The 27907-nt window shown below is 40.6% G+C and overlaps 1 protein-coding gene across 2 annotated transcripts in view; it reads left to right on the forward strand.

Moving 5' to 3' along the window:
* Positions 1–955: 955 nt before the first annotated feature.
* LOC308614148 (aromatase-like) overlaps positions 956–27907 on the forward strand; it is a gene marked incomplete at its 3' end in the record, with an annotated part of 97779 nt that continues 70827 nt past the window's right edge. The window contains exons 1-7 of one of the 2 annotated variants that reach the window (XM_081228335.1): positions 956–1132; positions 3141–3291; positions 11494–11648; positions 13884–14060; positions 16805–16919; positions 20783–20897; positions 21334–21496. In XM_081228335.1, the coding sequence (XP_081084461.1) occupies positions 988–1132; positions 3141–3291; positions 11494–11648; positions 13884–14060; positions 16805–16919; positions 20783–20897; positions 21334–21496 (1021 nt within the window). In that variant the 5' untranslated portion in view covers positions 956–987. The remainder of the gene's footprint in view (positions 1133–3140; positions 3292–11493; positions 11649–13883; positions 14061–16804; positions 16920–20782; positions 20898–21333; positions 21497–27907) is intronic. The other variant, XM_081228336.1, reaches the window with a different exon arrangement.

Genomic DNA, 27907 nt, shown 5'->3' on the forward strand with positions numbered 1-27907 from the left:
CCCACCTACAGGGGGCAGCCTATGCCCAAGGCAGGGCCTGGCAACCAACCTGACACAGGTGCAGCTACACCAACCACCACGTCTACAGTAGTCAGCCTGCCACAACAGACAGACCCACGCAGTTCACATAGAGGGCACCACTAAATCTTACTGCTTGGGTGACCAGAGGGGAGTGCGCTGATGGGCCCCATAGGACATTTGCTCATAAGGCCACTTCTCCAAGATTGAAAACAAAACCAACCTACCAAACATATAGGAATAAAAATGGTGAATTAGGCAAAATGAGGCACCAGAGAAATGTTCCAAATGAAGGAATAAGATAAAACCCCACAAGAAGAACTAAGTGAAGTGGAGATAAGCAATCTACATGATAAAGAGTTTAAGGTTATGGTCATAAAGATGGTCAAAAACTCAGAAGAAGAATGGATGAAGAGAGTGAGAAGTTAGAAGTTTTCCTTCTTACTGGAAAACCTTACTCTTTGTGGGAAGTAATTTTGAACAGGAAGCGGGTGAGGGATTGTTTTTTTTAAAAAAAATTGATTTGGCCTCCAGAGGAAAAGATTGCCTAAACCAGATGCTGATGAAGTCACAGAATGACTCCACCTCTGCAATGAGCTTCATTTTCATGTATTTTGGTAAGAAATTTGGCTCTCAGTTGAGAATTCAGTCACTCTACCTGTTCAAGGGCAAGACGATAAGGTTCTATCCAACCAAGTGTCTAAACAAAACTAAGACTCTACTAAGGTCAGAAATGCTGCACTTCAAGCCAAAAGATCTCTCTTGGGCTTGATTGTTTTGACTGATAACTACAAATTTGTCTTGTCTAAATGTCCAATCATATTATAAAACAAAGCACCCATCTCTACAGTACAGCATCCTCTGAAGTAACAGGAGTCCTAGATGTACCTTTGGGGATTCTCTAATTTTTCTGCCACTCTGATTTCCACAGGACTTTAAATTGCTTCCCCTGAGATCAAGCAACACAAGATGGTTCTGGAGGTGCTGAACTCAGTGCATTATAACATCACCAGCATGGTGACCGAAGTTGTGCCTGTTACCAGCATTGCAATCCTGCTGCTCACTGGCTTTCTTCTCTTGGTTTGGAATTATAAAAACACATCCTCAATACCAGGTAACACAGTCATTTAGTTTTGTATCTAAGGAGAGTGTTTCCTTGGGCTTTTGGTCCATGAGGGTAAAGACAATTTTGCAAAACAGTGAAGAGTAAACCTGAGGAGATGGCTGAAGCCCAAGGCATATTAGCAAATGAATTCAGGTGAACATTTTTCTACCAGTTATCTGCATATGTTAAATGAAAGCATTAAAAAAATCTTAGATAATCCCTTCCAGTCTGCATTTTGTTTTGGTAAAATAGACTTGGCAAAAGTATCCTTTAAAGTAAATTTTAGATGGGGTGGAACAAAGTAAAATTCCAGGTTTTGGATTTTTTTTTAATTTAAATTCATTCCAATTTGGTCTAAAGGTGAAAATGTCTCTGGAATGCCTTCTGTACTCCTTTCTGTCTCCCTCCCACTTTGCCTCATCCATGTCCTCTACACTCTCCCTTCTTGAATTTATTCCTTCTCTTTACCCCACGCTTCATTTTCTTTTATTGTTGGGCGTGGAGGTGCTGTGAGTACCACCATAAGGGCTGGATGGGACCTGGACAGTGGAAGAAAAATGGGGAACACTATGGCTCCTTTGGAACCTCACACCCTGAAAGAATCTTCCACAAGCTCTGTGGATCAATCAAAAGTAGAGTATAATATAATTATCCAGATAATTCCAGTAGAAACAACACCACTCTACACTATCAGATTAACTCAGAATTCCCAGAATTATCAGACGGCTTTGTAGGTTCTTGGAAAATTCCTCATGTCAGGCATGTGTCCCCAGTCCCATAAAAAATTCTGTAAGTCAACCATCTACATATAATGTTATTAGAACAACCCTAAGATTAAGACCCCTTTACCCCAAGACTCCCAAACTTGTTTTGGTTATATAGACATTAACAGACTTTCCATTAAGGGCAAAAAGAATACCCTGATAATCTTTTCCACATTAACCCAGCTACTTCAAAGTTAAGGAATAAACCTTGTTTGCCAGATTTGGGCTTAGACATCCAATTTAAATGATTCACCCAAAAACTTAGATTATCTAAATTATCAGCACTGTACTGTCTCAGATAGTTGTGTGAGTTTGGGCTGAACGACTATTTCACTGACAGAATGAATTAAAGGAGTAAGATACAGAAATGGTATAACTTTACAATAAAACTCCTAAAACCATTCCAACAAGCTTTTGACGTACTTTTCACCACCACCACTAAAATCAAGCTACCAAGTTCGTTCTCTGATACAAGCAACAGCAACTCCCCTGGCTGCTCACCAGATTCACACTCCTCACAATTCTGTCATAGCCTACGTCAGCAAGGGTGTAAGGGCCACGGCTCTTCACTAAAACCACATCACTGGACTCAGACTCTGGTCTAGACACTGATCAGACACACTGCCTCATTCCTCAATGCTTAGCTTTATTTTGTCTCATGAGATTTAGCTTAAGATTCTCTTCTTAAACCAAATCCTTTTTGAAGGAAATAAAAAAGGAATGCATGCTTTTTGTTGGGACATTGTCTTTGCAGACCGTGTCTCTCACAGTTAAAAAGATGACACCCAAACCACAGACTAATTCAAACTCACCCATTCCATTGACTGGTGCTTTCAAACCCAAAGTTTTCAGACAAAACTAGGCAGCCAGACAGACCTGTCAGCTTGTCACTTGTCCTGGTTTTCGTGCCTGTTACCAGAGGGACTGATTGACTTGTATTTGAAACTCATTGACACCATTTAACACAGCAAGAATAGAGTAGACACCTATTTCAGGTCTGTTCAGACTGAAATGCTTGAGACCAAATGGAACTGGAGTGGTGTAGACTCTGGATTACTTTTTACTCATGGAGCTGTGAAGAGTGTCATGTTAACTTGTGTTGTTGTTTTAATCATTTTGTGTGTGTGATTCACCTATATACATCAGAAGATAAAGGACAGCCAGGTCAAAAGAACAAGAATAGCAGTTAATTTAAAGCAATTGCTCTTTTTGGTGTTGCAGAAATACTGATTGTGATCTGATGACTTTCCTAGGTCCTGGCTACTTTCTGGGAATTGGACCCCTCATTTCCTACTTCAGGTTCCTCTGGATGGGGAATGGCAGTGCCTGCAATTACTACAACAAGACATATGGTGAATTCGTAAGAGTCTGGATATGTGGAGAGGAAACCCTCATTATTAGCAAGTAAGTCTGTTAATAATCGGGGACATATTTAAAAATCAAGGCTGGGATTTTCATATTAAAAACCAAACAAACTTATTTCGATATCTTGATGTCTGTTGCTAAAGATGTGCTTTTACTACTTTTTAAATGAAGGATGACGCCTGCAGCTCAGGATCTAGAGCAGTGCTTCTCACCCTGGCTGCATATTAAAGTAACCCAAGGAGCTGTTCAAAACCCCACTGCCCAGGCCACAAACCCAAGTTTTACAGTCTCCTGGGAAGGAGGGACCTGGGCATCAGTAGTGTTTAGAGCCCCCAAAATGATAGCAACGTGCTACAGACCTTGAGGAGGAAAAAAGGTAAGAAGCTTCCAGAGTAGAGGGCCTTTCCCTGGGGTTGGGGAAACACCTAAGCAGGTTGGAGGGGTTCTAATTTTCTTACCCTTAAGTGTAGTTCAGGTGCTGGGAGTGCAAGACTAGACCTGGAGGGAAGAATGAAGCACATGTGAAAGGACCAGAGGACCAGGAAGAAATTGCTCTTAGACACTAGGTACTTAGATCACCAGATAAATTCCCAGGAACCCTGACCAGTTGCTGAAATAGGATCCTCGTTACAGTGCAGGTAGCACCTAGCAACGCTGCTGTCTTAATTAGGAAAGTGACCTTAGCGACCCTGACAGGGTCAGGTGCTGATTCACGCTGAGAACATGATGAAACTCACGCTGCCCTTCCCCCAGCTTTCCCAGTTCTTTCCCTTTTCTGTCCTCACAGGCTTTTTCTCTGGTTGGAGTCTCTGTGTTCTCCTTAATTGCCTCCCAGCTGCTCAATTTTCTTAAGGGATGAGCTCCCCGCAGGAATAGGACATGTTTGTCCCCATCTCCTTCCCTTGTCTGCTCTTCAGGTCCTTCCAGAACTACCCATACCTCTTAAAAAGACCCCACTGGACGTCAGAAAGCTCTTCCTTTTTCTTTGAATAATATGCCAGGTATTTTCTCTTCTGAAAATTTTGACGTCTGTAGTTATTATACCTGTGTAGAGATTATGGGCCAACTTTTCCAAGCAGCTTAGTTCTGAAGTGGGGGGCTGCAGAACTTTGGAGCACGATGGGGTGGGGAGTCAGGCACCAGTGCTGCCACGATTCTGCCTGAGCAACTGGGGGCTATGGGGAGAGGTCCATCTAATCACCTGTAGATAAAGTATGCATGATTCCCCAGGCAGAGATGCTCTGAATTATTGAGGGTCTACAGAAGTTATGCATGACACTATATGTCATGTGTGTATGTGTTTGTCACGAATATCAAAAATAGAATGTGAATAGCATCCATAAAGAGGAACTGGCATTTAACATGATAATTAGGATGATACTTGGCCATATGTTAGCAATTAAAATAACAATTAAGGTTATATTATTTGTATACCTGTTTTAGTCATTTCCAAATTTATAGGAAATTCATTCTTTTATTCTGTAACATACATTTATTTATTAGAATTTACTCTATACTAAGCACTGGATGACCCTAAACTATCATAGAAATTATTGGCTCTCCATTCATTCATTAAATATTTATTGAGAACTTATTACGTACGACAGGTATCATGAACAAATCACTCCCAAATCCCTACCCTTGTAGAGGAATATATTGTTACAGTATTAATATACCAACAATAAAAGGCTAAAACATAGTATTATCAGTAGGGTGAACAACTGTCTTGGTTTACTTGGAACCAGAGGATTTCCCACGTTGTGGGGTTTTTAAGTTGGGCAAACCAGGATGGTTGTCCACACCATTATCAGGTAGATATGGGCTATATAGAAGATAAGGTGGGTGGAGCAACTTTGGGATGGGGAGAAATCAGGATTCTATTTCAGATATTTTGACTTGACTTGCCTAGTACCGCTGAATAGGATACTAAGAAGGAAGTTCTAACCATTCAAACCTTCGACTGTAGTCAGAAACTAGCAAAGGAGGGCTTCCCTGGTGGCACAGTGGTTAGGAGTCTGCCTGCCGATGCAGGGGATGCGGATTCGTGCCCCGGTCCGGGAAGATCCCACGTGCCACGGAGCGGCTGGGCCCGTGAGCATGGCCGCTGAGCCTGCGTGTCCGGAGCCTGTGCTCCGCAATGGGAGAGGCCACAGCAGTGAGAGGCCCACGTACCGCAAAAAAAAAAAAAAAGAAACTAGCAAAGGAGGCTGAGAAGGACAGCCACACAGATAAGGGAAAACCAGGAGAGTGTGGTGGTTTGAAAGCCAGGCGAGAATGCATGTCAGGGAGGATGGAATAGTCAACTCTCCAGATAGGGCCACATGACTGGACAGAGATGTGAGCATTGCATTTAGCACCAGGGAGGTCATGGGTGACCTTGACAAGGGCAGTTTCAATGGAGTGCTGGGGGCAAAAGTCTGACCACTGTGGAGAATGGAGAGAGAAGAATTGGAGGCAGCAGGTATAGACACTCTTTCCAGGAGTTTGCCATAAAGGAGGCAGAGAAATAGAACAGAGCTGAAAGGGATGTTTGGTCCAAGGAGTTTTTATTTGTTAAGATACAAGATATTAGGACATGTGTGTTTTGATGGGAATGATGAGTTACAGAGGAAATTGTTGATGCAGCACACAGAAGGAGTGTGCCAGGTGAGATGACAAGGGGGTCCAGGTAACAAGAGGACGTGGCCTTGAAAAGGGACACGCAAGTTCATCCACAGTAACAGGAGGGAAGGTTGAATATATGGGCACTGATACTGGTGGTTGGACTTGCAGAGGTTCCAGTTGCTTCTGTTTTCTCAATAAAATAGGAAGTAAAGTCTGTAGCTGAAATTAAAGGTGAGGAAGTACAACACTGGGGGACAGAGGAGACCGGATATAACAGTCATCCAGGAAAGCGAGAGTGAAGGAACTTGGGAAATTTAGTAGAACTGGCAGCTCCACTAAGGGCCCACTTGAATTTTTTTTATTAGTTTCTGCTTTATAACAAAGTGAATCAGTCACACATATATATCTGTTCCCCCATCCCTTCCCTCTTGCGTCTCCCTCCCTCCCACCCTCCCAATCCCACCCCTCTAGCTGGTCACAAAGCACCGAGCTGATCTCCCTGTGCTATGCGGCTGCTTCCCACTAGCTATCTACCTTACGTTTGGTACTGTATATATGTCCATGCCTCTCTTTCGCTTTGTCACAGCTTACGCTTCCCCCTCCCCATATCCTCAAGTCCATTCTCAAGTAGGTCTGTGTCTTTATTCCTGTTTTACCCCTAGGTTCTTCATGACATTTTTTTTTCTTAAATTCCATATATATGTGTTACCATACGGTATTTGTCTTTCTCTTTCTGAGTTACTTCACTCTGTATGACAGACTCTAGGTCTATCCACCTCATTACAAATAGCTCAGTTTCGTTTCTTTTTATGGCTGAGTAATATTCCATTGTACTTATGTGCCACATCTTCTTTATCCATTCATCCGGTGATGGACACTTAGGTTGTTTCCATCTCCGGGCTATTGTGAATAGAGCTGCAATGAACATTTTGGTACATGTCTCTTTTTGAATTATGGTTTTCTTAGGGTATATGCCCAGTAGTGGGATTCCTGGGTCATATGGTAGTTCTATTTTTAGCTTTTTAAGGAAGCTCCATACTGTTCTCCATAGTGGCTGTACCAATTCACATTCCCACCAGCAGTGCAAGAGTGTTCCCTTTTCTCCACACCCTCTCCAGCATTTATTGTTTCTAGATTTCTTGATGATGGCCATTCTGACTGGTGTGAGATGATATCTCATTGTAGTTTTGATTTGCATTTCTCTAATGATTAATGATGTTGAGCATTCTTTCATGTGTTTGTTGGCAGTCTGCATATCTTCTTTGGAGAAATGCCTATTTAAGTCTTCTGCCCATTTTTGGATTGAGTTGTTTTTTTGCTATTGAGCTGCATGAGCTGCTTATAAATTTTCGACATTAATCCTTTGTCAGTTGCTTCATTTGCAAATATTTTCTCCCATTCTGAGGGTTGTCTTTTGGTCTTGTTTATGGTTTCCTTTGCTGTGCAAAAGCTCTGAAGTTTCATTAGGTCCCATTTGTTTATCTTTGTTTTTATTTCCATTTCTCTAGGAGGTGGGTTCAAAAGGATCTTGCTGTGATTTGTCATAGAGTGTTCTGCCTATGTTTTCCTCTAAGAGTTTGATAGTTTCTGGCCTTACATTTAGGTCTTTAATCCATTTTGAGCTCATTTTTGTGTATGGTGTTAGGGAATGATCTAATCTCATAATTTTACATGTCCCTGTCCAGTTTTCCCAGCACCACTTATTGAAGAGGCTGTCCTTTCTCCACTGTACATTCCTGCCTCCTTTATCAAAGATAAGGTGACCATATGTGCGTGGGTTTATCTCTGGGCTTTCTATCTTGTTCCATTGATCTATCTTTCTGTTTTTGTGCCAGTACCACACTGTCTTGATTACTGTAGCTTTGTAGTATAGTCTGAAGTCAGGGAGCCTGATTCCTCCAGCTCCGTTTTTTGTTCTCAAGATTGCTTTGGCTATTCGGGGTCTTTTGTTTTTCCAAACAAATTTTGAAATTGTTTGTTCTAGTTCTGTGAAAAATGCCAATGGTAGTTTGATAGGGATTCCATTGAATCTGTACATTGCTTTGGGTAGTAGAGTCATTTTCACAATATTGATTCTTCCAATCCAGGAGCATGGTATATCTCTCCATCTATTTGTATCATCTTTAATTTCTTTCATCAGTGTCTTATAATTTTCTGCACACAGGTCTTTTGTCTCCTTAGGTAGGTTTATTCCTAGATATTTTATTCTTTTTGTTGCAGTGGTAAATGGGAGTGTTTTCTTGATTTCACTTTCAGATTTTTCATCATTAATGTATAGGAATGCCAGAGATTTCTGTGCATTAATTTTGTATCCTGCTACTTTACCAAATTCATTAATTAGCTCTAGTATTTTTCTGGTAGCATCTTTAGGATTCTCTACGTATAGTATCATGTCATCTGCAAACAGTGACAGCTTTACTTCTTCTTTTCCAATTTGGATTCCTTTTATTTCCTTTTCTTCTCTGATTGCTGAAGCTAAAACTTCCAAAACTAAGTTAAATAAGAGTGGTGAGAGTAGGCAGCCTTGTCTTGTTCCTGATCTTAGTGGAAATGGTTTCAGTTTTTCACCATTGAGGACGATGTTGGCTGTGGGTTTGTCATATATGGGCCCACTTGAATTTAACTGAGACCTGTGTGTGTGTGTGTGTGTGTGTCTGTGTCCATGTGCATGTATAGTTTTTTCCCTGGCCCCATTCAGCTGCCAGGTGTAAGCACAGAGTAAGCTAAACTGAGAGTTGGATTTAGCCAGGGTTGAGGTTTTACCAGGCAATTAGGACAAAGTAAGCAAAGGGCCAAGGGACTTGAGGATGCATGAAAAGGAGAGACTCTAAAGATCGACAAGAAAATATTTTTCCAACTTTCTAGTAAGAAAAGTTCTTCTAGTTCTTCTAACAGGAAAGTTAGAAGAGCAGTCCTCCGCCCTTTTTCCCCACGACCTTGACCTTCTGAAGAGACCACATCAGTTGTCTTACAGGATGTCCCACATTCCAAATCTCTCTCAGTGTCTCATTATGGTGTCATTGAACATATTCTTCTATTCCTGGTATTGCTTATAAACGGAACACTAGGTCTATAGGCTCTATTCAATTCAGGTTAATTGTTGTGTAATAATACCTTCCTGTTAGTCCTAGGCACTTCACATTGCATCACATCAAGAGACCGGGAAAGGTGGTCTCGTATTAGTGATACTAAATTTGATCAGCTTAGGGTGGTTACAGTCAGATCTCTTTGTTACAAAGATTCTTTTTCTCTTGCCGTGACCTCAGTATCAAACCTGGGTAAGGATAGAGGGAAAAGGACAGGGAAAATGGGGTACGATTGATGGAGTGTAAGTCACAGGCACAGAACAGGTCTACACAAGGCACGTGTTTTTAAATGTTTGGTACCAAATATTCCATTGATTGTCTCCCCTCTATTTCTAGTACTCATCAATCTTGAACCTGACCACAGGTGTGTGAGTTCTTTGAACTCAGAACGGGAGGGTGGCTTTTTCTTTACCACCTAAGGACTTACTTCCTGGCTACTTTTCATCTTGAAGAGACATTAGGTTTGCCATCTTTGGGGATGTCTTTTGACTTCAGTCACATTTCAAGAAGAATAATGACCCCAGGGATCAGGCATCTTACACTACCCACTGTCCCTTCTGAGCTTGGGGACTCACTCTGTCTCTCCTCAGTGGTAAGAAGTCCTCACTCTCCCAGCCAGTCAGTCACTCAGTCAGTCAATGTAACAACTCCCTCACCTGGTGTTACAGGCCAGTCGACACTGTGGGAAGGAGATCTCTAGTGTTCTCCTGAATATCAGGGGAGCTCTGGGCTGACATCCCTAGTTCGTCACCAACCTTCTTCAATTTCCTGATTTACTCCAGTTAGATAAAGCCAGCCTACTTTTGATAAGTGACCTTATTTTAAACTGCTCATCCTTGGTGACACTTTGCTTGCTGTATCACTTCTGTCTTCCCTACTTTGTTCTTTGCCAAGTCAGAGCCTCTGTCTCAGGATAACTGAGATGTTGGCGCCCCCTAAAGGACAACTGACTTAATTGTTCGCTCTTTATTAACTAACATTTAATTCGGTTGAAGTTTTTAATTGTCCATTAATTCCTCAAAACATATGGACAGACCAATGTGTTTTATGATATACTCAAAAGCTCTAAAGGTCAGAGCAGAAAAATAGCATTCTATCTGTCAACTAATCACTCAAAATTTGTAGATCTGAGTTTGTGAGTAAAGAGTATACAAATTACTTGCTGCTTTGATTATAGAGTGATTTAGGGGATGGTACGAATAGCTAGAATTCTGAAGTCTATTAATTAAATAAGAATTTCAGGACAAAATTTTATATATGTATCAGTCAAATTAATTCCCTGGAATACAAATTGAAGTATCTCGATTTGCGTATTGAAAATACAATACATGAAATAAAGCCACCCCACCTTTTATCCTGAAGAGACTAACTATCCATTTCTCCTTTATGCTCTCAAATGTTAAATTATTTAAATGATTCATTTATACTTCCAACGCCATAGCCTAATTTATAATCAATCTTAATAAAACGTCTTCTCAACAAAGTGAGTCTCTCTGCAGTAGAATTCTGTACCACTGTCCTAAGAAGACAATATTCTCCTCACACATGGAGGTCCCATGACATCTTCAGCTAGGATTTTACAACATGTTATAATGCTCATTGCCTTATCATACCCCAATTAGAGTAGGATTTGGGGCAGGAAGCAAGTCCTGAAGGAGGACATGGGTGGGGAGGGGCTGCCTGCTCCTTCCTACTTGCTCTGAAGGCCCAGCTCAGGCCTTAAGAGCCGGGCCTGGGGGTGGGAATAGAGGGCAGAGCAGTGGAAGAGGAACCAGGAAGTTCAAGGAAGCCTGGGTTCCTGGCAAGGCTCCAGGGTTGCCACAGCAAGGGCTATCTAATGGCTCAGCGTGTCCTATGTCCTGGGAGAACTCTGTGACCCTGGAGACCTCGATGAATCATGATGGATGCAGAGCCCCAAGACAGCTGCTGTCACCACCACAGAGAGCCTTCCAGGCCCAGCCCAGCCAGCCAAGCCCAGGGCCAGAGGTGCCCAGGAGATGTCCTTCAGTCCTAGAATGATACTACCCTGGAGGGGCCAGGCCTGATTAGAGCCTCTGGGAGATGGATGGTACAAGGCAGAACTGCTGCTTCCAAACTAAAGAGATAAGACTTCAGTTACTCCAGCAACTTCCGATTATGAGGCTCATTTCTGCATGGGGAGCACTGTCTAGAGAGGGACTGCTTGGGTGCTGGAGGCTCTCAGGAATATGGTGGTGTGGAGGGTTCAGTTTCTTACAGGCTTGCAGCTTTGATAACGTTAGAGGGTCGTATTTTAGTGACTTGGAGTTAGACAAGGTGAAATAACGAATAACTGTGTGTGTGTGTTCGATCTTTAGGGATGCTCAAACAGAGAGCTAGTATGTAGAAATGTTTCAACTGGAGAAGGAGGTTCTTGTGCTAACACAAGTGCTTATTTAATCTGAATACTAGAAATTATGCATTGCATTTAGATCAACAGGCATTTGGTATGAGAGCCACCTGGTAGGCAAACTCATCACACTGAGTTCTCCTGACCCTCAACAAGTAACCCCAAGGTTTGCTTTCTCTGCAGGTCCTCAAGTGTGTTCCATGTAATGAAGCACAATCACTACACATCCCGATTCGGCAGCAAACTTGGGTTGCAGTGCATTGGCATGCATGAGAAAGGCATCATATTTAACAACAATCCAGTCCTCTGGAAAGCTGTTAGAACTTATTTTATGAAAGGTATTCAGATGTCCAGCTACATTCTGCTCTTTTGTCTATGAATATGCCTTCTTGAAATCATTTTTAACTTCTGCTGCTTCACAGTTTTGAAATAGTAAGAGCTAACATTCATTATACATGTACTATGTAGTAGGCACTGTTTAAGCCCTTGATAACTTTAATCCCACAGCAACCCCATGTGTTAAATACCCTTATCACCTCCATTTTACAACTGAGAAAACTGAGGCATAAAGAGTTTAAATAGCTTGCCCAAGTTTCCACCAATAGCAAATGGTAGCACAGGATACAATCCCAGAGCCTACGTATTCACCCAACACAAACCCTGTCCTTCTTGTTGACCCACAATTTCATGAATGTGAAGGAGAATTGGCACCCTACATACTTAAGATCACTTCAGTTAAGAACTTAGTATGTCAGCCATATAGTTGATTTAGCATAACTAACATGTTTGCTGAATCATTGGCTGACATCCCAGATGTCTTAAGATAGCAATTTGCAAATAAATTACAGAATTTTAGAACTGAGAAGAGTTGTATATGTCATTTCATCCAGACTCTGAGTTTTATACTTAAAGAGTACATTTCTAGAGAGCTTGTGATTTTTCCTCCAGGCAACATAGCCAGGTATGGAGGAGCAGAGACTGGATTACAAACCTCCTTATCTAGTGATTTCCCCCTTTACTATATGCTGCTGGAATGGAAGCCTTTGGCTTCAAACCACACATTCATTATCTTACAGTTTTATGGGTCAAAAGTCTGATATGGGTCTCACCGGGCTAAAATCAAGGCACTGGCAAGCCTGTGTTCCTTTCTGGAGCTTCTAGGGAGAAAGTGTTTCCTCGCCTTTTCCAGGTTCTAGAGGCTCCCCATTCCTTTTATACGTTTGAAATGTGGTTTATACATTTGAAATGTGGTTTCAAGCTCTTGAACATAGAGGCAAATCATTCATCAGTCTGGGAGTGGCAAATCATGCATCAGTCTGGGAGTGATAAACAAAGCCAACACTTCCATGCAAAGGATTGATTCACTGAGGAATCATTTATCTCACTTGTGATTTTGACAGTCTCCCAGGAAACAGCATCCTGGCCTTTCATATCTCCAGGTCCCTCCTAAAGTCAGAAAGTATGTTGCCAACCCAAACTCCCTTTTTATACATGGGTGGAAATGCTTAGACTCTAGGACCACTCACCAGGTTTCCTTTCTTATTTGCCAAGTGTGCCTTCAGGGGCTTCTGCAGCACAGCTGATTTGTTTTGTTTGAGGGCTCTGACTTTAACAGCAAGTCTGAATAAAAAAGACATAAAAAAGAGAGATTACTCCTAAAGAAAGCTTAGAGCAACCTTGAACAAACAGAGAAAGGAGGACTTTAAGAGTTAAACGCATGTTAGACCACCTACCATTAGGACCACTAGATGCTCAGATGGTCAGGAGCCAAGAAAGAGAGAGATCAGAGCCAGTTCACTCTACCTGGTTTCATTCATTTATTCATCTATTCATTCACTCATTCATTCATTCCTCCTTTTGACAAATATATATCGAGGGCCACCCTGTACTATGGACTTGAAGTACAATGCTAATAGGTTATCACTGTCCCCAGTGTTCCCAGTCCTGTGAAGAAGACTGTTCAACCAACAAAGTTTTGTTTTGTTGATAAGACATTGATTGAGTACAATAAATCTGGATGTAGTTTGAAGAGAAACCAAAACTAAGAGAAGGGTACATTTGGTAATTTATAAGACTAGGACTTTACACATATGAACTACAATTAAACAGGAAGCCCCTTAGATCTGAAAGGTAAGATCCAATTTGAATAGTTCTGTAGCAATATTCTGCCACCCACTGAAATATAAAATATCACCCAAGTGAAATCCAAACCTTCTTTAGAGAGAAATGTACATAATATAGAAAATTACTAATTTGTAATTTATGATCACAAATACTAAATGTTTCATTTGCAATCTCACAAATGATTTGTCATAGGTAGAATAAAAGTTTAATTTTGAATCATTTGTTTTGAAAAGATTTGTCATTCATTCATTCATTTTTAATCATAAAACTGATACTTTCTAGTAGACAATTAGTAGAATATAGATAAATGAAAAGAATATGAAAATTTCCACCCATTTATTGAATAAAAATCTGTGGTCAGTTAAGCTCCAAATGTAAAAAGCCAAAATTGCCTGATAGTTTGTATGCCCTGGAGTTGGAGGTGGCTCACTCTGACGTGTACCCTTCAGCTTTGTCTGGCCCCAGCCTGGTGCGCATGGTGACCATCTGTGCTGATTCCATCACCAAGCATCTGGACAGGCTGGAGGAGGTCCGCAACGAGTTGGGCTATGTGGATGTGTTGACCCTCATGCGGCGCATAATGCTGGACACCTCTAACAAGCTCTTCCTGGGGATCCCCTTGGACGGTACTGAAATTTTCACTTTTTTTAATATATATATATATATATATATGTATATATATATATATATATATATATATATATTTTGGCTGTGTTGGGTCTTCGTTGCTGTGCGCGGGCTTCCTCTAGCCGTGGCGAGCAGGGGCCAATCTTCATTGCGGTGTACGGGCTTCCCATTGCTGTGGCCTCTCCTGCTGCAGAGCATGGACCCCTGGCACGCAAGCCTCAGCATCCGCGGCAGGCAGGCTTCAGCAGTTGTGGCCCGCGGACTCCAGAGTGCAGGCTCAGCAGCTGCGGCGCACCGGCCCAGCCGCTCCGCGGCATGTGGGATCCTCCCAGACCAGGGCTCAAACCCATATCCCCTGCACTGGCAGGTGGACTCCCAACCATTGCGCCACCAGGGAAGCCCTGAAATTTTCATTCTTATGACTTGACATTCAGCCCTGTATTAAACAGGGCATAAGAAGGATAACAGACTCAAGCAAAGATATGCTCTTTTGTACACTGCTCTTCTTTAAACCCTTCTAAGTATTCCCAAATATTTTTCCTGGTATGTCTGCCTTGTTCACTTATAAGGTCATAAATATCCACAGCAGGGGCCATCTTCTATTTCTTTTGTATCTCTCTTCATTGCTCTAGGAAATAGGATTCTACCCACAGCTGAAACTTAACAGATGCGATCATGTGATTTAGTCATAAATATATCCTACCACCAAACCTATGTATTTAACCATTACCAACCATTCTTTTGGGCATTGTATATATAGTTACATATATACACACACAAACACATATACACATTCCATCTATCTACACACACACATAAATGTACATACACACCTCTCCCTCAAAGCCACTAAGTATGAAAATTTTGACTCTATATGATGATAAGGGTACTGAGACTGCTGGAAATGATGATGATAACTAACATAAATTTAGTATCTACTATGTGCCAAGCAGTATAAAAAGTTGCTTCACATAAAGTTTGTCACTTAGCATTTACAACAATCCTGGCAAGATGTCTCACACAAGAAACTGCTTTCCTCACTATATTACAGAAACAAATATTAAACACATACATGCAACTCTACCGCCAACAAGAGAACAAACATTAATCATGTGGATCCATTCCATTCTGCTGCTGTCAGCTTAATGTAATTTCTCCTGACTTGATTTCTAGCAGTGTTCATTGATTCATACATTCATTCAACTAATATTTATTGATTGCCTATTTTATGCCAGGCTTAGGTTCTGGGGATAGACCAGTGGACAAGACGAAGTCCTTGCCTTCAAAGAGTTTACATCCTAGTGGGTATATGGACAATGAACAATTAACTATCTAGTATTAAATTAGGCTATAATAAGTGCCTTAAAAAAAAAAGTAGGGCAAAGGGCTAGAAAGTGAAGGGGGAGGTCAGTGGGAGGCTGAAGCTCTTGTGGAGAGAAAGGGTGGTCAGGAAGGCCTCTGTGGAGACGATGTGTGAAAATAGCCCCAAATGAAGTGTGACCATGAGCCACGTGCAGATCTGAGGGAAGAACATCACAACCATAAGAACAAGGCACGAGTTTCACACTTGCCCAGACCAACTGAGCTATCACACCTGCTCCCTGATTGACCACGTCTGGACAAGCAGACAAGCGACAAGCCCTCCCTTTCTCTGCTCCACTCTCCTCGCCTCATCTCCCCAGCTCTTTAATGATTCCTTACCAGTCATAGGAACCCCATCTGATTGACATTAGGATGGGAGCCCCATTCACTCTGAAAGTCACAGCCTCTTGCCTCATCCCCTTTCACACAGGGACTCTGAAAGTCCTGTTTGCCTGTTCCACGCACATCTCTCCTAAGGTATGACAGGTACCTACTTTAGAAGTCCCTGCTCTTTGGTTCCCCACTGGCCTTGATTCTTAGGAGGGATCAAGTAAAGGGAATTGTACAGCTCTCTGTTAACTTATGGATACAGACTGCAGTCTAAGAACCTGCATAACCCATACAGACTTATGTGTATTTCCCTCTGATCACCGGGTCCTTGTTAAACTCTCATTTGGCCTGAGGGACTCAGTGCACCGAAGAGGAAAGGACATGGCCCTGAGGTCAAACAGAATCGAGCTCCAGCCTAGGGACTTCCTGCCACTCTGGCTGTATGGTGCTGGGCAAGCTTCTTCATTTCTGTGAACTGCAGTTTCTGCATCTTCATGTCTCTTCCCTTCTCTTGTATATAATTTGAAAAAAGCAGGGGTTTTCTTTTTTCTAGTATTCAGTTTAATTCAAGAACATCTGTTAAGATCTGACTGTGCACAAGACTCAGGACAAGGCACTGAAAATTCCAAGATGAATTCTACACTCTGGACTGAAATATAAACAGCAGAGCAGCATGGCTTTTTGCCTTTCCAGGTGCCAGAATTGAGCCCGTAACAGCATTAATTACTTATTTCCCATAGTCAGGAAAACAGGAGGGATTTGGAGGCTCAGCCATGGAGAAGGATGTGAGATTCTAGGCTGTGTCTCTAGCACAAACTTGAAAACTGGCAAATCTTTGGTTAACGTGGCCAATTTAGATGTCAAGCAGAATAAATTAGTGTTGATTTGTTTAGTGGCATTCTTCTGGCTGAAACACCCAGTGAAGGTGGAACCTTGCCCTGCTTAGAGTCCCAGATGGTAGGAGAGTCTACAGGGGATTTTCTCTGAGCAGTGTACCATTCTTGGGCTCGCATTTTTGCTCATCTGTTCTGATCTTTTTCTGTTTTTCCAGAAAGGGCTATCGTGGTTAAAATCCAGGGTTATTTTGATGCATGGCAAGCTCTCCTTCTCAAACCAGACACCTTCTTTAAGATTTCTTGGCTCTGCAGAAAGTATGAAAAGTCTGTGTAAGTAACATATTTTGGAATTTTTATTGCTGAGATTGGATTGATCTGTGTTGTGTCTTAGTTATTGCTGGCCTCTTCGGCAAGCTTTCTCCTCTCCAGAACCGCAGGGGAGCTGTTAAGTTGCTGGCGAAGCATTTCTTACAGCAATTTGGCAGCATGTGGCCAGACCACAGAGGAAAGGAAGACTTTGGCCCAGGGCAGTTTTCCCCTAGGAGGCTGAGAGCTCCATCTCTGGAATTAGGACACTGCCGTGTATTTTGAGTTGAAGAGGGGTTGGCTGAACCTATCCTTATTATTAGTCAAAATTCTCTTTGCATGTCTGGAAAAATCAATCATTTTATTGTTGTGTTGCTTCTGAATGAATTTAACTTAATTCAACTTGTAAGCACTGACAGTAGTTGCAAGAGAATTTTTTCATGATTAACTTTTATAAGATGGGTTGTTTGTTTAGTTATGCATCTTACATCTTTGGGGGATCCTAAAACTGTCGTTAAATGGCTTTGCTTTGATCTCAGACTAGTCTAGCAGAAGACGAGACAAATGCCCAGCGACCTACTGGATTATCAATGGGTTTTTAAGAGTGTAAGTAGCCAGCCACTATACATGCCACCTCTAACCACCAGTGGAAAGCACAGGGGATCTAGAGGTAGACAGACCTGGTTTGTATCCTATCTCTACCACTTAGTAACCAAATGTCCTTGGGAAGTTCTTTGAAATAAAATATAACATATCCTCCGTGGTGGCAATATAGGTTAATGAGATCCTCTATGTAGGGCAATCAGCACAAAGCATGACACACAGTAGGTAGTAAACATGTTAGCTTTCCCCATCCCTCTGTTCATATCTTTCCCAGATGTCCCTGACTATATTAAATTCTCCATCTCTACAATTTCCCAAACTTGTTTGAAGAGCTAACTTCATCCTGTTTGCGTGTTTTGAAATTCAGTAATATTAGTCTCCAGGAAGTCAGCTTGATGTTGCTTTGTATATTTCAAGCGGATGATGAGTATCAGGTGGATGATTTGGACACTTGGTCCTTTAAACATTTCTCTTTGTTTCTACTGGAGCTTATTGTGACTTGAATCGATGAGATAAATGGTTCATCTCTTGACTGCTGTCAGAAACTGTGGTTATCTAAAGCGTCTTACTGGTCCGCAGTTAAACTTGTTTATTAGTTTAGCTTCAGTATGGTCAGCAGGCCCATAGAAACTTATAACATGAAACTGTATAACAGTTTCTCTTTGGTTTCTTTAAAATTATCTCAACAACATTCCCTCTCTATATAAATTTGCCAATGGTTAGTTCACTATGTACTATCTCCTCTGATCTAGAGCAGTAAAAACCTAGAGAAATCTTTTAATCTTCTTCCCCTGCATGCCTTTGCAATAATGCCGATACTTTTTTTGAGGCATAATTGACATATAACATTATGTTAGTTTTGGGTGTACAGCCTGATTCAATATTTGAATATATTGAGAAATGTTCATCACAATTAATCTAGTTAACATCTTTCACCATACATAGTTACAAAACTTTTTCCTTGTGATGAGAACTTTTAAGATCTACTCTCTTAGCAACTTCTGAATATGCAATACTGTATATTAACTGTAGTCACCATGCTGTACATTACATCCCCATGATTTATTGATCATATAACTGAAAGGAAGTTTGTACCTTTGACCCCCTTCACCCATTTCACACCCAACCTACTCCCAGCACCCATGGCAATCACCAATCTCTTCTTGTAAAACTGAGGTTGGGATTTCTCCTTTAGTTAGTGTTTTTTTTAAGGTCCCACATATAAGAGAGATCATATGGAATTTGTCTTTCATACTAATATTTTAAAAATTATATTTATGTAAAGGTTTCTGGGACATCTACTTCCATCCCTATTTATTCAATTTTGTATTTTCCCTCTTTGAATTCCCAATATTAGAACAGTATTGTTTCTACATTTTGTTTCATCAAATGTAGGCTTTTCAGTCTCAGAATACATTAAGTAAGTGTTTGTGGCCTGGACTAGGAGCCCAGCCACCATTATTTTCATACAAACAGAGGAATTCTTGCAATATAATTTGTAAGTCACGGACTTCCTATTTCCTGGAAACTGACATTTAACTCGATTCTCCTTGTTTTTAATGACATACAAATTCAAATACATACATTTAAGCAGAAGCAAATTTTAACCTGAATAGGAGGAATACCAGTGGATATTCACAGGCCCCTGATTCTGTCCCAGGGAGGAAGGAGATGCTTAGAAGTGGATGCAGCTCCATCAAGAAATTCTCTAGGAATTCAAAGTCTAGGGGCATTTCAATACATCCCAGGCCATTTGGGGGCCACTGCTTAGGTAGGAATACTATGAGCATTCTAGCCCACTATTGAATAAATGTAGGAGATACTCAACAAATATTTGCTGAACAAATGGATGGGCAGGTAAATGAATAAACGTGAATATATCCCTGCTGTATATCTGGAATGGTGAGTGTGTGTGTGTGTTTGTGTGCACGCCTATAAAGCATACTCACAGAGATACACAATAGTAGGCATCCTTATTTAGAATGACACAATGAAAATACTACCCTGAAGAATATCTCTCAGAATGTTTAAACATCTTCCTTGAGATGCCCCCCCAAAAAACTTTTAAAGATAGGAGGTATCTTGGGCTTCCCTGGTGGCGCAATGGTTGAGAGTCCGCCTGCCGATGCAGGGGACACGGGTTTGTGCCCCGGTCCGGGAGGATCCCACATTCCGCGGAGCAGCTGGGCCCGTGAGCCATGGCCGCTGAGCCTGCGCGTCCGGAGCCTGTGCTCCGCAACGGGAGAGGCCACAACAGTGAGAGGCCTGCGTACCGCAAAAAAAAAAAAAAAAAGATAGGAGGTATCTTAAAGAATCCTCCATTACTTTTCCTGCTGAACGGGAGTAAACATAGAGGCTATTTAGGTCAACAGAGTATTTAAGCATGTAGGCAACTGTGTCAACAAGAATTTCAAAGAAAGATTTACTGTACATTTAACATAATACAGAATACTGTTCCCTGAGATTGGGGAACAATACAATTATACGTGAAGTAATACACTTAAAGACAAAGTCAAAGATAACAGAATTGAGATCTCAAGGTGGCCTTATTGTTCATCTAGGCTGATCCCTTCACTTTAAAAGAGACATAAAACTCAGAGACTTAAACTAGGTTACGTGGAATGACAACAACCTGGACCAGAACCTGACCCTTTGTCGAAGGTGTTTTTCCCTCCTCCACACTGTCAAAACGCATATGCATATTGATGCAGCCAGTCATTCATTCAATAAATATTTACTTAGTGTTACTATGAGGCAGAAACTGCAAGGGATGAGATAAATATCAGGAAAAATACTTCCTGTGTAGAAGAGGAACCTCAAACTCAATAGTCTTCGAAACTATGCAGATAAAAGTGGGCTGGGTGGATGTAAGACACAGGAAATGGAGGTGCCCATGGCAGACTAGAGAGTGCATGCTCCCACTAAAGGCATTCACTGGCTTTGGTTTTTGATGTTTAACTTAAGCACTGTGCTGGCCCAATCAAATAGCAGAAAACATAATTGGATTTAGCCATTTGGTACCAGTTTTTAACCCTTAACTAGTTACAGCCTTGATTTCGCTACCACTGCCGAGATATATGGGCTAACTCTGGTCCCTTAACATGATATAATGTGTATGTAATTTAAGAATATCTGTGAAGAATTAAGTATAAATTCAGTTATTCATGAGCAGTAATGGATTCCACTAAAGCAGATCATTTTATTTCTAAACATGGCAAACAAATCCATTTATCTAGATGTCATATCTGTGTACAAGTAGATAATATTTACACTGTTTTTTCCAGCGAGGAGCTGAAAGAGGAAATGGAAATTCTGGTAGAAAAAAAAAGACGCAGGATTTTCATAGCAGAGAAACTGGAAGACTCAATGGATTTCGCCACTGAGTTGATTTTGGCTGAGGTACAGACCTGAACCATAATTCCCACACAACATACGTGTATGACTATTTGTATCAGTGTCTAAAAATTCTCTCCTGTTAATTGTTGCATGTTTCTGCTTTGACTATATGCTCCAGTATTTCTATAATGCCCAATCCAATAGCCCCCTATTAGACAGTCAGGTAAGATTGACCTTTAAGACTGAAACTTCTGTGTTTCTGCACAATAAAAATATGAAAACTGGGGAATACAAAGACACTAAACACACAGATATTTCGTTAACTTCTTCAGCTTTGAGATGAAGATTGTTAATGCAAATGTCCATCATCAGACTCAGAGACATATAATTTCTATGATTTCATTTTATTGAGGTTATTAATCCTTGAGTGCCACCTCCCCTCCTGTTCTGAACCGTTCATTCACGTTGCTAATGTTTCTCCCTGCTTTCAATTGTTCAGAAACGTGGTGACCTGACAAGAGAGAATGTGAACCAGTGCGTACTGGAAATGCTGATCGCAGCACCAGACACCATGTCCGTCTCTGTGTTTTTCATGATGCTTCTCATTGCAAAGCACCCCCAAGTTGAAGAGGCAATAATGAAGGAAATCCAGACTGTTGTTGGTAAGAATTTATCAAGCAAACAATAGAGATTAGAAAACAATTCCTTCTGAATATCAGCTTCTAGGTCCTATGAATCTTATGTCAAAATCTTTATTAGAATACACCCAGAGGACAATAGAGCAAGTCAATGTGCCATATTTTCATTATGCCAAACAGGTTTCTGTGTTTTTCTAATATAAAAAAAAAAATACATGCTGGTTGGAAAAAAATCCAAATAATAGAGAGATGTATAAAGCAGAAAGTATTATTTCCTGATCCCTTCCACTCTCCTTCCCATTCCCCAGGGGGAATCACTGTTAATATTTTGATGTGTATTCTTCAAGGTCTTTTTTGATGGGTACATAAACACATATATGCTGTTCTATTTGTCTGTGTTTAAAAAAACATGGGATCATCCACAAGGATTTGCTACCTTATCAGTGACAAAAGGCTTTTGAGGGTCCACCCAGGGAAATGGCTATCATTTTTTGCAGTGTTTTGGGTTTCAAGCAGCCCGTTCTTCCAGGTGGTGGCAGAGGGAGGAGGAAAGGGTGATGATAGCAGAGGCAGGGGAGCAATCAGTTTCCCTCCCCCACCCTCCCCTCCTCCTCTGCAGGAGAGCCTCCAGGTCCCTGCTCAGCTCTTCCCCACTCTTTCCCCTCCCTGCTCTGCCTCCGCTTCAGCATCACTCTGCCACTGCTTCGGATATCCCCACCCTTCCCTGGAGAAACTGCCACGTTCAGAAGTCAGAATTGCTTTCTGGAGAAAACAGAATGCCTTATTTGGAATGTGCTTCACATAAGTAATCTCTTTAGGAACACATTTCAGACACATGTGAAGGGGTATCAGTAACGATATATATATATTTTTTCTTGACTTTACAGGTCTCTGTGAAACAACTTCTTTTGTTGTTAAAAGGCAACATGTATTTTTTAAACTTTTTATCTTATTTATCTTTAAAACCATTTGAGTGCTGCTTGAAACAGATGACAAAGGGAAATTTCATACACGGATTAAATATGTGAAAGGGTTCTGCAGACGCATTGCCATAGGAGGGCCACTGCCTGGGAAGGTAGATACCAAGGAGCCAGAATGACATCCGGGTTTCAAATTCTGGAATGTTTTCTCAAGCACCCTTTTCAGGTTATGGGTTCTGTGCCAGGTGCAAGGGCACCGCGGTGAACAAGCCAGTGCCATCCCTGCAGTCCTGGGGCTCTCAGTCTCATGAGAAAAAGAGAATTCAAGAAACAGCACAGTGGAGTGAGAGAGAGTCACAGAATGATGGGGGTACAGGCAACACAGGGGAAATTGCTCTTGAGATCATAAATCTTTAATACAATTTCCTTGAGACGTAAAAAGTTCTTGTGCCCCATGATATCCTCCTGACACGACAGTCCTCTTGAAAGATAAAACTGGGACAACCACTAGTACCTGTATACTTGTTCCCCCTAGACCCACAGAACTGGTAATTACTTCTAAAAGTATGCCTTTTGTTACCTTCTCCATCATCTGCCCTCTAACTCCCCACCACAGATAAATACACCCATTAGACTCTTACTGTGTTCGAAAAGCAGTATGTGAGGGGCTGTGTTGTTAAAGTTCTCTAACCAAGTGAGACCACTCCTGAATAACCTAACTGTACAGGAGACAGAGCTGCCTCAGGACCCTGGGTTGACTTTCATTCTGCAAAAACAGTACCCCAATTCAGGATGCTTTGAAGTTTTGCCAATTCTGAGAGTAATCCAAGCCTTTTTGACCAGTGTCGAGCCAAGCTGAGACATGGAGGTGTCCATCAATCCCCAGCTCACCTGGAGCTGATGAGGCACCCCATTTGTTGTGGTGGAGAGAGGGCATTCTTGCCACTTTACCACCCAGGTTGTCCCTGATGAGATGAGGAGGAGAAACTAACAGTGTTATTTTCTTTTTTTTAAAAAAATTCTTTACTTTTTTATACAGAAGGTTATTAGTCATCCATTTCATACACATCAGTGTATACATGTCAATCCCAATCTCCCAATCCATCACACCATGACCCGCACACCCCGCTGCTTCCCCCACCTTGGTGTCCATACGTTTATTCTCTACATCTGTGTCTCAATTTCTGCCCTGCAAACCAGTTCATCTGTAGCATTTTTCTAGGTTCCAAATATATGTGTTAATATACAATATTGGTTTTCTCTTTTTGACTTACTTCACTCTGTATGACAGTCTCTAGATCCATCCACATCTCTACAAACGACCCAATTTCGTTCCTTTTCATGGCTGAGATATACTCCATTGTATATATGTACCAAATCGTCTTTATCCCTTCGTCTGTCAGTGGGCATTTAGGTTGTTTCCATCACCTGGCTATTGTAAAGAGTGCTGCAATGAATATTGGGGTGCATGTGCCTATCTGAATTATGGTTTTCTCTCGGTATATGCCCAGTAGTGAGATTGCTGGGTCGTATGGTAATTCTACTAAGTTTTTTAAGGAACTTCCATGCTGTTCTCCATAGTGGCTGTATCAATTTACATTCCCACCAACAGTGCAAGAGGGTTCCATTTTCTCCAAACCCTCTGCAGCATTTGATGTTTTCAGATTTTCTGATGATGCCCATTCTAACTGGTGTCAGGTGATACCTCATTGTAGTTTTGATTTGCAATTCTCTAGTAATTACTGATGTTGAGCAGCTTTTCATATGCTTCTTAGCTATCTGTATGTCTTCTTTGGAGAAATGTCTGTTTAGGTCTTCTGCCCATTTTTGGATTCGGTTGTTTATTTTTTTAATATTAAGCTGCATCAGCTGTTTATATATTTTGGAGATTAATCCTTTGTCCGTTGATTCGTTTGCAAATATTTTCTACCATTTTGAGGGTTGCCTTTAGTCTTGTTTATGGTTTCCTTTGCTGTGCAAGAGCTTTTAAGTTTCATTAGGTCCCATTTGTTTATTTTTCTTTTTATTTCCATTACCCAAGGAGGTAAATCAAAAAATATCTTGCTGTGATTTATGTCAAAGAGTGTTCTTCCTATGTTTTCCTCTAAGAGTTTTATAATGTCCGATCTTACATTTAGGTGTCTAATATATTTTGAGTTTATTTTTATGTATGGTGTTAAGGATTGTTCTAATTTCATTTGTTTACATGTAGCTGTCCAGTTGTCCCAGCACCACTTATTGAAGAGACCGTCTTTTCTCCATTGTATATCCTAGCCTCCTCTGTCATAGATTACTTGACCATAGGTGTGTGGGTTTATCTCTGGGCTTTCTATCTTCTTCCATTGATCTATATTTCGGATTTTATGCCAATACCATATTGTCTTGATTACTATAGCTGTGTAGTATAGTCTGAAGTCAGGGAGTCTGATTCCTCCAGCTCCATTTTTTTCTCTCAAGACTGCTTTGGCTATTCAGGGTCTTTTGTGTCTCCATACAAATTTTAAGATTTTTTTGTTCTAGTTCTGTAAAAAATGCCATTGGTAATTTGAGAGGGATTGCACTGAATCTGTAGATTGCTTTGGGTAGTATAGTCATTTTCACAATATTGAAGCTTCAAATCCAAAAACATGGTATATCTCTCCATCTGTCGGTATCATCTTTAATTTCTTTCATCAGTGTCTTATAGTTTTCTGCATACAGGTCTTTTTTCCCCCCTAGGTAGGTTTATTCCTAGGTATTTTATTCCTTTTGTTGCAATGGTAAGTGGGAGTGTTTCCTTATTTTTTCTTTCAGATTTTTCATCAGTAGTGTATAGGAATGCAAGAGATTTCTGTGCACTAATCTTGTATCCTCCAACATTACCAAATTCATTGATTACCTCTAGTAGTTCTCTGGTGGCATCTTTAGGATTCTCTCTATATAGTATCATATCATCTGCAAACAGTGACAGTTTTACGTCTTCTTTTCCAATTTGTATTCTTTTCACTTCTTTTTCTTCTCTGATTGCCATGGCTAGGACTTCCAAAACTATGTTGAATAATAGTGGTGAGAGTGGACATCCTGGACTTGTTCCTGATCTTAGAAGAAATGCTTTCAGTTTTTCACCATTGAGAATGATGTTTGCTGTGGGTTTGTCATATATTGCCTTTATTATGTTGAGGTAGGTACCCTCTATGCCCACTTTATGGAGAGTTTTTATCATAAATGGCTGTTGAATTTTGTCCAAAGCTTTTTCTGTATCCATTGATATAATCATATGGTTTTTATTCTTCAATTTGTTAATATGGTGTATCATCTTGATTGATTTGCATATATTGAAGAATCCTTGCATCCCTGGGATAAATCCCACTTGATCATGGTGTATGATCCTTTTAATGTGTTGTTGGATTCTGTTTGCTAGTATTTTGTTGAGGGTTTTTGCATCTATATTCATCAGTGATATTGGTCTGTAATTTTCTTTTTTTGTACTATCTTTGTCTGGTTCTGGTATCAGAATGATGATGGACTCATAGAATGGGTTTGGGAGTGTTCCTTCCTCTGCAATTTTTTGGAAGAGTTTGAGAAGGATGAGTGTTAGCTCTTCTCTAAATGTTTGATAGAATTCACCTGTGAAGCCATCTGGTCCTGGACTTTTGTTTGTTGGAAGATTTTTAATCACAGTTTCAATTTCATTACTTGTGATTGGTCTGTTCATATTTTCTATTTCTTCCTGGTCCAGTCTTCGAAGGTTATACCATTCTAAGAATTTGTCCATTTCTTCCAGGTTGTCCATTTCATTGGCATAGAGTTGCTTGTAGTAGTCTCTTAGGATGCTTTGTATTTTGGCGGTGTCTGTTGTAACTTCCCCTTTTTCATTTCTAATTTCATTGAGTCCTCTCCCTCTTTTTCTTGATGAGTCTGGCTAATGGATTATCAATTTTGTTTATCTTCTCAAAGAACCAGCTTTTAGTTTTATTGATCTTTGCTACTGTTTCTTTGTTTCTATGTCATTTATTTCTACTCTGATCTTTATGATTTCTTTCCTTCTGCTAACTTTGGGTTTTGTTTGTTCTTCTTCCTCTAGTTCCTTTAGCTGTAAGGTTAGATTGTTTACTTGAGATTTTTCTTGTTTCTTGAGGTAGGCTTACACTGCTATAAACTTTCCTCTTAAAACTGCTTTGCTGCATCCCATAGGTTTTGGATCGTCCTATTTTCATTTGTCTCTAGGTATTTTTTGATTTCCTGTTTGATATCTTCAGTGATCGCTTGGTTATGTAGGAACGTATTGTTTAGGCTCCATGTGTTTGTGTTTTTTACTTTTCCCTGTAATTGATTTCTAATCTCATAGCGTTGTGATCAGAAAAGATGCTTGATACGATTTCAATTTTCTTAAATTTACTGAGGCTCATTTGTGACCCAAGATGTGATCTATCCTGGAGAATGTTCTGTGTGCACTTGAGGAGAAAGTGTAATCTGCTGGTTTTGGATGGAATGTCCTATAAATATCAATTAAATTTATCTGGTCTGTCAATTAACGCCTGTGTTTCCTTATTAATTTTCTGTCTGGATGATCTGTCCATTGGTGTAAATGAGGTGTTAAAGTCCCCCACTCTTATTGTGTTACGGTCGATTTCCTCTTCTATAGCTGTTAGCAGTTGCCTTATGTATTGAGGTGCTCCTATGTTGGGTGCATATATATTTATAATTGTTATATCTTCTTCTTGGATTGTTTCCTAGATTATGTAGTGTCCTTCCTTGTCTCTTGTAACATTTTTTATTTTAAAGTCCATTTTATCTGATATGAGTATTGCTCCTGCAGCTTTATTTGATTTCCATTTGCATGGAATATCTTTTTCCATTCCCCCACTTTCAGTCTGTATGTGTCCCTAGGTCTGAAGTGGGTCTCTTGTAGGCAGCATATAGATGGGTCTTGTTTTTTGTATCCCCTCAGCGAGCCTGTGTCCTTTGGCTGGAGCATTTAATCCATTCATGTTTAAGGTAATTATCGATATGTATATTCCTATTACCATTTTCTTAATGGTTTTGGGTTTGTTTTTGTAGGTTTTTCTTCTCTTGTGTTTCCCACTTAAGAGAAGTTCCTTTAGAATTTGTTGTTCAGCTGGTTTGGTGGTGCTGAATTCTCTTAGCTTTTGCTTGTCTGTAAAGCTTTTGATTTCTCCATTGAATCTTAATGAGATCCTTTGTGAGTCCAGTAATCTTGGTTGTAGGTTCTTCCCTCTCATCACTTTAAGGATATCATGCCACTCCCTTCTGGCTTGTAAAGTTTCTGCTGAGAAATAAGCTGTTAACCTTATGGGGGTTCCCTTGTATGTTATTTGTCAATTTTCCCTTGCTGCTTTCAATAATTTTTCTTTGTCTTTAATTTTTGCCAATTTGATTACTATGTGTCTTGGCATGTTTCTCCTTGGGTTTATCCTGTATGGGACTCTCTGCACTTCCTGGACTTGGGTTGCTATTTCCTTTGCCATGTTAGGGAGGTTTTCAACTACAACCTCTTCAAATATTTTCTCGGGTC

The sequence above is a fragment of the Mesoplodon bidens genome, assembly GCF_964165515.1.
Source record: "Mesoplodon bidens genome assembly, chromosome: 3".
Lineage (NCBI taxonomy): Eukaryota > Metazoa > Chordata > Mammalia > Artiodactyla > Ziphiidae > Mesoplodon > Mesoplodon bidens.